This window comes from Propithecus coquereli, unplaced genomic scaffold (assembly GCF_000956105.1).
Source record: "Propithecus coquereli isolate 6110/MARCELLA unplaced genomic scaffold, Pcoq_1.0 Scaffold354, whole genome shotgun sequence".
NCBI classification, from domain to species: domain Eukaryota; kingdom Metazoa; phylum Chordata; class Mammalia; order Primates; family Indriidae; genus Propithecus; species Propithecus coquereli.
This window is the reverse complement of record NW_012149219.1, coordinates 143,359-155,573: the sequence shown is the minus strand read 5'-3', so window position 1 is coordinate 155,573 and position 12,215 is coordinate 143,359. Positions and strand designations below refer to the sequence as shown.

Below are 12,215 nucleotides of genomic sequence, written 5' to 3'. Positions count from 1 at the left end.
TAAAAAGCTAAGGCTCAGAGATTGAAATACTTGCCCAAGGCCATGCAGCTAGTAAGTAGAAAAATCACTCACTCCACAAACCCAGGTTCTTCTTGTTCCAAAGACCATGCTGTTTCCGCTCCCCAGACAGCCCATGTGTGATAGGCGGGATTCTACGATGGCCCGAGAGTCACCTGGTCCCGGGTGTACACACACATTTTCCCAGTTGTTTAATCAAGCACAAATCTAGGTGCTGCTGTGATGGAATCCTGCAGATGTAATGAAGGTTCGAAATCAGGTGACTTTAAGATAGGGCTATCTGGGTGGGCTCCACCTGATCACATGATCCTACTCTTTAAAGCTGAGGATTCTCTCTAGCTGTGGGTAGGAGAGGCTTTCTTCTGATGACTTGAAGGAGAGGCTGCGCTGTCATGGGAAGGCCGCGTGGCCGGGAACTGGGTCCTCAGACCTGCGGCTGCGAGGAACTGTGTCCTGCCCAGCACCAGTGTGGAAGAGGCCCCTGAGCACTCCGTGGGAGCGCAGCCCGGGCTGCTCAGACGTGCGAGGACCCGCCAGGCCCCGCTGGACCCCTGGTCCACGGAAACTATAAGGAGAGCGTGGTGTTCTAAGCTGCTGAGTGTGTGGTAACCTGTTACACAACAATGGAAAACTAATGTCTGATTCTTCTTTGGGATGAACGACGCGGGGTAGGTCCCCCGAGGCAGACCCTGAGAGGAGGCTGTGAGGGGAAGTTGGTGAGAGCTGTCCATTCTGAAAGCACTGGAAAAGTCTGTGGGGAACAGAGCTGGGGGAGGGAAGGAAGGAACATGCCGCATCAGAGAGCAGGCTGCTGGGTGAGCGGTAAGGGCCCCACCCAGGGGATCTGTAAGAGACTAGTTGGAACTTCACTCCGAGTTGTCCCACCTGAGAAGCAGGCAAGCTGGGCTTTTTAGCTTCTAAGTTGTCAATACCTCGCTGGACAGATGAGCCCTGCCGCAGGTCAGTGGTTCGCAGTAGGAGGTCGTCACGTTTGGCAGAGCAAGGCCCAGAGGCATGTGGATGGGGCCAACAGTGTCTGCTACAAAGGCCTTTGTTAGGCAGTTCCTCTGCACCTTCGACACGTGGCCTTTAGCCATGGGTGCTGGTGTGGCCCCTTAGCTGACACTCGTCTTCTGCAGGCTGCCTCTCAGACCCCTGCGGGTTTCATGCTGCCCTGCAGCTGTCTGCACTAAATGTTTCCAGTGCCTCCCTGGACCCAAACGAAGCAAGATTTTGAGTACTTTATAATCTAGGGAGCCACCGGATTTAGAAGGGAATGAAAGGACCAAACGTTTTCTCACTAGTTTGGTCGTCTTCGTTTGGAAGCTGTCATGATGCAGATCTGACCACGCCAGCTGCCCGACGGCCTCCTCAGGCTGGCGACTCACAGGCAGCCGTCTCTGTGCAGCTGCTAAGAAACGTTTCAGCTCCCTGCCGTTCTGCTGTTAGTGTTTGGATGCTAGGCGGGGACGTGTCATTGCTGGGTGAGCTCGGGCACCGTGAGCGCGCGGTACTGCTGGCTGCCGCGGCTGGTGAGCGGCGCGAAGCCTGGCATGAAGAAGTGCAGGCGCGGGAAGGGCACCATGTTCACGGCCAGCTTGCACAGGTCGGCGTTCAGCTGGCCCGGGAAGCGCAGGCAGGTGGTGACCCCGCTCATGGTGGCCGACACCAGGTGGTTGAGGTCCCCGTACGTGGGGGTGGTCAGCTTCAGGGTGCGGAAGCAGATGTCGTACAGGGCCTCGTTGTCGATGCAGTAGGTCTCGTCCGTGTTCTCCACCAGCTGGTGCACGGACAGGGTGGCGTTGTAGGGCTCCACCACCGTGTCCGACACCTTGGGCGAGGGCATGACGCTGAAGGTGTTCATGATGCGGTCTGGGTACTCCTCGCGGATCTTGCTGATGAGCAGGGTGCCCATCCCGGACCCCGTGCCGCCCCCCAGCGAGTGGGTCAGCTGGAAGCCCTGGAGACAGTCACAGCTCTCCGACTCCTTCCTCACCACGTCCAGGACCGAGTCGACCAGCTCGGCTCCCTCTGTGTAGTGGCCCTTTGCCCAGTTGTTTCCGGCTCCGCTCTGGCCTGCCGGAGGGAAAGAGACTGTCAGACACTGAAACGAGGAGTTTCAAATTCCCTCATTTTGATTGGAGGAAACGGTAGGACTAGTCCTAGAGTGGCAGATTCTTCTCTTGTACACATCCTTTTATTTATCTAAATTTTTTCTATATGTCAGTGACCCTCAAAAACACAGTGGATCGTAATAAAATAAAAAGCAAATTTAGTTCCTATGAGGCTATTGAGGAGGAAGATGGGGTTAAAAAACTTAATGGATCAGTTTTTTTAAAAAGGTATTTGTTTTTTATAACAGGTTTGAAACAAGTTAACTAGCATTCCTGTGTCAGGTGGGTGGAGCTGGGGGCTTCCCCCAGTGTTTGGACATCTAAGTCGCTATGCAAACTAATAAACATGACCTAGAGAAAAGAAAAAAAGAAAAAAAAACTTAATGGGCATTAAAATACATGCATTTTAAACCCTTACATTCTATAAACACTCAATTTAGGTGCAGTTAGCCAGGATGTGATCAGCAGAGAAAACGGCCCCAAGCAGTTGTCCACACCTCTGGTCACACCCTGTGCTTTGGCCTTGGGCCCCTTGAAGTGGTTCCTTGTTGCCCTGGTCCTTTGAAATTACCCGCAGCCTAGTAAGGCCCGCTTGAGGCTTCTCTTGCTCTTTCTTCTTTCCCTTCAGAGCTGCTCTGTGCTGGGGTGGCTGCAGCAGCCCTGTCCACCCTGACATTGGTCTCTGAGCTGTCCAGAGGGCGGCCAGGACCACCGTGGACTGGGTAGGTCAGGCCAGGACTCGGGCTGCCTGCTGACACAGTCTCACCTGGGAACTGAACACTAGGAACTGTGGCTTGCACAGCTGTTGGGAAGGAGGTGAGTCATCAGGCCAGTTCCCGCTGATGGTGACTACATACCGAACACGAAGTTGTCTGGCCTGAAGATCTGGCCAAATGGTCCGGACCTGACGGAGTCCATCGTGCCCGGCTCCAGATCCACCAGGATGGCCCGAGGTATGTATTTGTTACCTGTGGGGAAGAAGAGCCCGCTTAGACCTGCAGTTGGCAGAGGACCCCTGGGCAGGGCTGTGCCCTCTGCAGCTCTCACAGCAGAACTCTTTAGAGAAAATTCCAGCATCTGAGACAAAAGGAGAACAGGGGAGGTTTTCTGCCTGTCAGAAAAGGGAGATTCTGAGCATGCTCAGCCATGTGGAGCAGGCAGGAGTCCTAAGGAACCATAAAGTGTATTTTCTAGCAGTTGACATTTTAAATGAATATGCGAGAAGCATGCCTTTGTCATCTGCATGTTCCTAGCACATTCTGCCTGCCACGCCGTGGAAAGCAAGGTCGACTGGCCGAGCACATCCCAACACTCACCGGCAGCCTCATTGTAGTACACGTTGATTCTCTCCAGCTGCAAGTCGCTGTCGCCATGGTAACTGCCTGTGGGGTCGATGCCATGCTCATCGCTGATGACCTCCCAAAACTGAAATGAAAGAATCACATCATGCTGTCTGCGGCATCCTAAATGTCACCAAAGATGGCCTTGTCTTCCTCCCATGTCCTTGGAACAGCAGCCCTCGCCATCAGACGGTTTCTGCTCAGCCCCCATTTCCTGCAGCAGCTGCTGCCGGGGGCTTGGAAATCTGCAGAGCATCAGCCATGTTATGGTGATAGACTGGAAGGCTGGGAGGACGCTGGAGGAGGAGGGGGCTCAGCAGATGCCCTTCTAGGGGCCGGGGTGGCAGTGGGGAGGGTCTGGGGGAGGGTCTGTGACCCAGGCAGGGCTGAGTGTGGCTACATCCCTGCTGATGGATGGGTCCTGGCAGGACTGAGGACAGGTGGACCCCGCCCAGCGGCTGCCTCCAGGGATCAGTGTTTCCTGCAGAGACCCCACGCAGCCCTCCAACGGCACAGTCTGTGCCGCTGACCACAGCAGGGAAGGGCCGGGGAAGGGCAGACGGCAGCCTGGGAGGGCGCCTGGGTGGCAGTGCAAGGAGCTGGCCAACATGAGGGCGCTGACTCCATTGTGAGTTTGCAGCAGGAGAAGGGGCAGGGAGGTTGGGGCAGGCAATATGGCGGTTTTGAAAGAGACCATGTCCTTGCACAGGTGCCCGCCCACGTCCATGCACCAGGCCCGCTGCTGCCTCCTCACTGCGGTCGGTAGTTACAGCCACCACCCAATGGGGGTCACCTGCCGCCTAGCAGACGGGAGACAAGAGCATCACGTTATATGTCATCACGTCTAGACGGTGCCGGTGCAAGGGAACTGATCTAACACCCTCGTGTGTGAGACCCTATCGTCACATAAACCAAATCCATGCATAGGTAAGAAGGAACCAATCAAAAAGACCATTGCAATAGGGAGAATGCTCTGGTCTCATTCATCTGCAGGCATCCAATATCAGAAAAGGCTATTCTGTAATTGGGACAGGTGAGCAGGTCTGGCAGGAACTTTATTGGAGAGGAAACAGGTGGGGATAGGCAGGTAGCAAGATTGGGGGACTTCAACAGGAAACGTTTTTATCTATAGTGAGCAGATTGTGAGACTAAGCTATTAAGGGGGATGGTGTGCATGAGTGCTGGGGGGCAAGCCAAAATTAGTGGGTCTGACCAATGTTTGGTGGAACCAATTTAGTGGGTTAGAAATCAACAATTGTGAGCACATGCTTATTCCTCTGTTTCAGACAGACAGAATCTGTCATTCAGTGCTTTTAGAGATGGAATAACCATTTTGGGCTCAGGTTGGTTCCATTAGGTGTCAGGGCTGGGCTGGCCTTCATGTTCTCATTGGCCCTGACGAGATAGCTGTGCAACAGAAGTAAGGGCCTGAAAAAGGGCAAACTATAGTACAAGTTGTCTCTTTAAACCCATCCCGCAATTCTTTTTGGGAATTAAAACCTGCATTCCTGCCCCAGGCCAGTGAACAGAGGGGCAAGGGAGTGTTCTTTGTAGCACAAGAGATGGCTCAACAGAATTGTTCAGGCAGAGGTCATGAGATTGTCTTCACTGGAGATGCTATAGTTAAACAGCAATAGCCAAAAGCTAAAAACTCCCTTTAAAAGCTCTGTATTTCTGTGTAGAGATAGGCCAACGGTACCTTCCAAGACTCAAGTCTGCCATGTTCCTCATTTGCTGGCAAATTAACAGCGTTCTCTTTTCTTCTCAGACCACTTGTCCTCGTTCTTTGTTCTGCCACAGGGACAAGTACTGAACTTTCAGTAACAGAATTTGGTGTCCTGGGTGGGCCCACGAGGGCCCCGGTGGAATAGCACCCCAGACCGCTGCTGTGGCTGGAAGAGGCGAGGAGGAGGCCGGGTCAAGCTTTGGTCTTCCCCAGTAGCAGCACCATCTTTTTGGGTTGGGAGAGTAAGGGACCACCCCAGCAGCTGCTGGAGACTGTTTAGCTCTGGGGAACTCCCATCTCTTTCTCCCCAGATTACACACAGCTTTGACCAAGACGAACTTTTTTGAGGAAAAGGAAACGGATTTGGGAAGTGTTGCAACACCTCAGCCATTTTTGGTGAGTTCCCTGGTGTGTACACCGAGACCCTTGATTCCACCCATTTAGGGGAGATTTTGAGACCTTCCAGCCCTGGGGCAGGGCATTTGTTTGTAGGGGCTTGTTTGTGGGTGGAAGTCACGGTTGAGCAGAACTAGGAAACCTGGGGAATTCATTCCCTTTTGGATTAGGAAATGTTGGTTCTCATTTGAGAGCTTGATTCGTCTGTGCAGTTCTCATTTGTTTTGTAAGGCCTTGGCATTTGAGATTGTTTTTGTTGGGAATTCCCTGTGTTGTCTGCTTGCCATGTTGTGTTCATTATCGTTGTTTATCAACATGGGAGGCCCCATTTCTGTTCCATCCGAAAGCTCCTTGGGGAAAATTTTGGCTGAATGGCCAACTTATCGCTATAAGTCTATGTCTAAAAGAGAATGGTGTGATTGTATTCCAGTGTACATGCTGGAGTGTACCAAGTGGCCACTGAATGGAACCTGAAATTATCATGCTATCTTACAAATGTAATTATTTTGTCAAAGTTCAGGTAAATGGGACAAGATCCTATATGTACAATCTTTCATACAAGTGCATAATAATGAAACTGAAAGCCCATGTGATAAAATTGGAGGGATCAACCAGGTTGGATCTCATGAACTCACTGCTCACTGCCAGCCCCCCACTTGTCAGAGACGACACCATGGGCTCAGCCATGCTCCAGCTTGTGCTGCTGGGTCCCCTGAGGCCCCATGTGCTCTGGCCTCCTGATACGGTGGTCATGGAGTGCATGATGGAAATGCCAGAGGGTGGCCTGGGTAGCGAATAATTGATCTTATCCACAGAGAGGCCTGGCCTGTGCCCTTGGCTCCTGGGAGGGAGGTGCTCTCTGGGCCCCCGGAATGTCCTGACTAATAGGAATGTCTTTGTTTGCTTGGGGACTGTGGCCACTGCACAGCCTAACAATGTGATTTATGATGGGGGCTTTGGCCACACCGTATCAGTTCCAGTCTCTCAGGAACTGGCAGATGTTAGCCCAACCTCCAGGAGGGGCTGGGCACTAAAGGGCAGCCATGTGGGCAGTATGTGGTCAGGCCCCAGTAAAAACTCTGGACACCAAAGGCTCGGGTGAGCTGCCTTGGCTGGAAAGGCTCTGTGCATGTTGTCACAGACTGACGCTGGTGGGAGCTCAGTTGACACTGTGCAGGACTCCTGCAGGGGAAGCCTCTGTGCTTGGGCTCCACCTCACGTGTCCTTTCCCTTGGCTGATATTAACCTGTGTGCTTTCCCTGTAATAAACCACAGCTGTGGGTATAACAGCTTTCGGTCCTTCTAGAAAATTACTGAGCCTGAGGGTGGTTTGGGGAACCTCCCGAATTTTCACTTAGTGTCCGAAGTGGGAGCAGAGAAGACTATGTGGATGCTGGGTGCCCCTGAAACTTCGCGGGTGGCCCTAGCTTGTTCAGGGGATGAAGTGAATGTTTACATCCCAAATGCTGGAGCCCCAGCCCCAGCCCTCAGCGTGCCAGAAGCCAGGCATAAGGAGCAGGACACTGGCATGTTTTCTCTGGGCATATGGTCAGCTTACGAAGAAACACTGAATGATAATGACTATATATCAGCTTTTGCTGTGCGACAAACCACCCCGATATTCGGTGGATTGAGACAAAGCACTTATTAATCACAGCTTTGCAGGTTGGCTGAGTGGCTTCTCTGTTCTGGCCACTGCATTTGGGGCCTGCTGTTCTGGGAGAGCCTTGTTGTCATCTCTGGTGGGTTGGCTTAACGTCAGCTGGAACAACAGCCACGTTGCTTTCATCATCCATCAGGTTACCCTAGGCTTTCGTGGTGGCAAAAGGGTCTCCAGCTGCAGGAGGGGGCAGGCCTCAGGTCACATATGCTTTTCCTACCCTTGCTTACATCCCATCTGCTAAGATCCCGTCTGCTAAAGCAAATCATGTGGCCAAACCTGGGTTCAAGAGAGAAACAGGCTCCAGCTCTTGATTGATGGGGTGGCAGAGTCACATTGCAAAGGAGTGTGTATCAGTGAGGGTTCTCCAGCGACAGAACCCACAGAGCTTGAAATCTGTAGGGCAGCCCAGCAGGCTGGAACCCCAGGCAACGTTTCTATGTGACAGTCTTGAAGGAACTCTTCTCCGGGAAACCTGTTTCTGCTGTTAAGGTCTTCAACTGACTGGATGAGGTTCATCTACCTTATGGAGAGTAATCTGTTCTATTTAAAGCAAACTGATCGTAAATGCCGATCACGTCTATGAAATACCTTCACAGTAACACATAGACTATTGTTCAACCTAACAGCTGGGTACCATAGCCTCGCCGAATTGACACACAGAATGTCACCATGACAGAGTGGGCTCAGGGATGGCAGGAATTGGTGGCTATCATTCTATCTGTACACTGGCACCAATGGCTCCCCAAGGAAACCACCAGACAGATGACCCATCATTGATCAGTGAGCCTCACAGCCGAACAGCCCTGTGGACTCAGAGGTTCCGATTAGCCCCTCAGTGGTGCCTCCCTCTTACAAATGAGCAGGCCGCCCAAGACCACCGACACCTGTAGAAAGCCTCTAGCATCAGAGACCCAAACACACAAAGGGAAAAAGGAAACATGGAAGAAATTATGTAGGGAGAAGAAAACATCTTTTAAAACCTCATGAATCTCCCCAGGTAAGAGGCAATAGTGAATCCACAAAATAAGAATGGGATGACATAAAAAATAAAATTTGGAAAATGAAAAGTTCTTGGGAACTACAGACTATAAGAGCGCAGGTGAAAGCTTCATGGAGACCTTGGAAGATACCTCGAACACATCTAGACAGTGCGGTAAGAAGAGAAGGGGATGAGAAATAGAGAAACGAGAAGACTAGCCCAGAAGGTTCAACATCGGATCGACAGGAACTTCACAGAGAAGAACTGGACAAGAAACTGGGGAGAGACGTGATCACATAAATATATCAAGAAAAATGCCTGAAGAATATGAGTTTCCAGATGTAATTCCATAGGCTGGAGTCCATCACCTTCTTACGATCTGAATGCCTGTTGCGGTTACTTTGAGATTAATCGTCTCAGGTTGGTTCCTCAGGAAACAGACTCAGAGAGATTTGCGCGTGGAGGATAAAGGATGCGGGATCAGACGGAGACACCGGGAGTCGGACTGTGCAGTCCCAGGAGTGGTCTTGGCCAATCCCAAGGATGCTCTGGAGCTCAGACCACCCTTCAAAGGGTCCCAAACTGAGGCAGAGAGACTAACCCTGCACCCTCCCAGGGAGCAGCCCTTGCAGGTGAGCTGTCCCGAGAAGGGGCCTGCAGCGCTGGGCGGGGATGTTCTCTCCGGCTGAGGCAGCTCTGGGGGCACCCTGAGGGCTGGCAGTGGCCCCCAACTCCCAGCAGCTGGGGAGATGAGCACTTCACAGCCCTGAAGGGGAGTCTGGCAAGTCCACACAGCGCCTGCTTTGTTAATTAAACTGGAAACTTCGAGCGTTAACTCCTTTGAAGTCTTTAATGTGCAGCTGGTCACAACCTCTACGGACACTGCAGACTTTGACAGTGGTCTGCTTGCAGACAGGGTGTACAGCCTGGGCGGGGGACTCAGCCCCGATCGGGGTGCGGAAGCCGGGGTGGCGCAGGCGCCCAGCGGGGCCTGTGCGCGGGGGAGTGTGAGGTCTCTAATGCTGAGGCGCGGCTCTGAAAGGCCTGTTGTTGCTGCACACGCTGGTACCGTGGATTTTGTCAGCAATAATGCTGCCATTTTGCTCTTGCTGCCTGAGTCACGCCCATCTCTCATTTGGTCCAAACTCAGGCAGTGAAGAAGAGAACGTTCTTTATGAGGTCCTGCAACCCCTACTATGTGGCTGCGCTTATTCAAAGAGCATCTAAAACATTACATTTTAACAATTTCAAATTTACAGCAGTGATGAATTAGAAATATTTGCACCTTAAATGATTTTTTCCATTTACAAAAGACTGATCATCTAACACCACTTAACGAACTTTCTTATTAAGTTTTAAACATCATTCCAGTTACGAAAATTGAGTTAACTTCTCATTCAGTGCCAGAGTTGTTTCTATCTCGTATCTATATCCTATTTATTTAGTGGCACCTGGTAAGTGCAGCAAGACTGTGAGGCGGGCGGGAGAGAAGGGAGGAAGTCCACGCGGAGCCCCTCCTGAGTTCCACAGCCAGCTGTAGTCTACACACACACACACACGCACACGCACACGCACACGCACACGCACACAGTAGATATTGTCTCCTCCTTACACGTGAGGAAGCCGGTTCCGAGGGGTTAATAAAATGGCTTGGCACCACACAATACCAGCCAAAAAATCAGCACTTGCATCCCTGCTGTCTGACAGCACATTTCCTGAAGTTTCACACGAGCTGTTTCCTAGGTAACCACCACCCGGGCCCCAGGACCGTGTGCGTGAACGGGAGGGAGCCAGGGCCAGCCAGCGCCTCCCAGTTCCTGCGGCACGACTAGCACAGCCCTTTGTCAGGGTGTTAATGTGGCGAACACAGAGCCCAGAAGCTTGTCCGTGGGATTCTATTTCAAATGAGATATTTCCACTCCCTGAAAAACCCAATTCATTGAGAATCTCGCCTGTCAGCACACTGAGCTGGTTTCTATTTTTATTCACTCCCCTGCCTTTTCCTTTTCTCTCAGGCTTTTTGTTCTTGCAGCCAGTGGCAAGCACCCTTTATTCCCCGAGCCTGTGCCCTTTGAGAATCGCCAGCGTCTCAGCAACTCCCCGCCCCCACCGTGGGCAAAGGGCTCTGCAGAATGGCCGGGACAGGACCAGGGCTGGCATCCTGGTGTGGCATCTTTGCTGGCCGTGTTCTGTCTTGTGGTGGCCCCTGGGACCTAAACAATTTGCTTTCCCTGCCCTATTGCAAGAGACAGGCTTAGGCTGAGAGACTAAGCAGCAGTCCCCTCCCGCACCGCCTCTGACAACTGGATTTGCATCGTCCAGGGCATTTCCTTTAGCCTTTACTGAGAAGCTGAAGTGCACTTTGCTTGTATGAGCAGCTCTCTTCTGAAATAAATATTAATGAAATGCAAGATCATGGGTGTTGCTGAAAACCACTTTTCTTGGTAACATTATGTGCAAAGGAACAAGTTGGAAATGTCTGTGCTGGCCCCATTACCTATTTAACACCATCACTTGCCATTTCAAATATCAGTGGTCGGCTGCAGGATGGCTGTAGGTCAAGGTGAGGAGGCACCAGCCCAGGTGTGACCCATGGGACGGGGAATGGCGGGTTCAGTTACAGGGTTGTGGGAGGCATTAGCATCCAGGGCTCTGAGCTGGTGGGCGAAGGTGCCTGGCACAGTCTTTGGACATGGTGTGCACTGCCGAGTCAGACTTTCCATTCTGGACAGGGCAGGGACAGGGCTCAGTGCCCGGGGGGCAGGGTGGTGCTGACCCAGTCCCAGGATACCACAGCTGGCTAGTAGGTGATGCTGTTGAACACCAATGATACATTTCTCGGGTGTGGTGGTAGCATTGTAGTTACATAAGAGAACGTCTTTGTCTTTAGGAGGTGTGTGCTGAAACATTTAGGGTGAAATGCCATGATGTCTGCAATCTACTTTCAAATAATTCAGAAAAAAAGCAAATATGCAAATGTGGTGAAATGGGCAAAATGTTAAAAACTGTTGCAGTTAGAGGAAGGGTAGGCAAGGGCTGACTGTGCTATGCTTTCAACCTGTCGATTTTAAGGTTTCCTTTTAATTTTTTTGAAGTTTTGCAGAAAGAGTTCATGGTTGGCTCTAGGCCTGAAACATGAAACAGTTTTCCTCATAGCTGGCCTAGAGTTCAAAAGTAGAATGCGTGGTACAGTCATTTCCTCATCACAAGGGTGGTACAGTTCAGACAGGATGGAATATGGTAAAAACGCTACCTTTAAATCCAACCAATTAAAAATGCATTTCATAAAGCAGATTAGCAAGTTCCATTTTTATTTCATGTTTTCTTTGTCTCATGTTTTCAATGCTTAGTTGTTTTGCTCATTCAAAAGAACATTTTATCTGACAACCCGTCCTGTGGCTGGAAGGAGGGGCGTGTGCTGTCTAGAGATTACGCTGCAAAAATGGCGGCAAGTCTTCTAGCCTTGCATGGCTCTGTGTAGCCTTGAGGAAACAAGTCAACCAAACACACATCTGGCTACCTGTACATAATTTACATGAAAATGTCGGTATTCTATATTTTGATGCTCGTGTAAATAGATCATGAGTACATGACTCCAATAAGTAAAGGCATAAAAACTACATGATGTCAACTCCCCCATTAGACTACAAGATCCTTAAGGGCAGAAGCAGTGTCTTATTTATATATAAGTGCCTAGTACCATAAATATTTGTTGAATAAATGAATAAATAAATGATAAAAGTAGAAAATAGAGATATGATGATATTTGAATTCACAGCAGCCAAGGATTACACAAATCCATAACAACATTGTTTCCATAACTTACGATGTTTGAAGACTAAATATAGCAGACTGATTTCCAATGCTGAGGGGGTAAATGCTTAGTTAATGATATAGCATTATTAGTATGTAAAATATCTATGTAGTTGAGTGAGGATTTGATGTTGATATACAAAAATGAAACTAACAGCAGGAGGAT

The 12,215-nt window shown here is 50.6% G+C and overlaps 1 protein-coding gene across 2 annotated transcripts in view; it reads right to left on the bottom strand.

Annotated features, from left to right (window-relative positions):
- Positions 1-1,492: 1,492 nt before the first annotated feature.
- Positions 1,493-12,215, bottom strand: part of LOC105816062 (tubulin beta-2 chain-like) — a 40,572-nt gene continuing 29,849 nt past the window's right edge. The window contains exons 2-4 of one of the 2 annotated variants that reach the window (XM_012651377.1): positions 3,449-3,557; positions 2,990-3,100; positions 1,493-2,094 (exon numbers count right to left, since the gene is read on the bottom strand). In XM_012651377.1, coding sequence (XP_012506831.1) covers positions 1,493-2,094; positions 2,990-3,100; positions 3,449-3,557 — 822 coding nt within the window. The remainder of the gene's footprint in view (positions 2,095-2,989; positions 3,101-3,448; positions 3,558-12,215) is intronic. The other variant, XM_012651378.1, reaches the window with a different exon arrangement.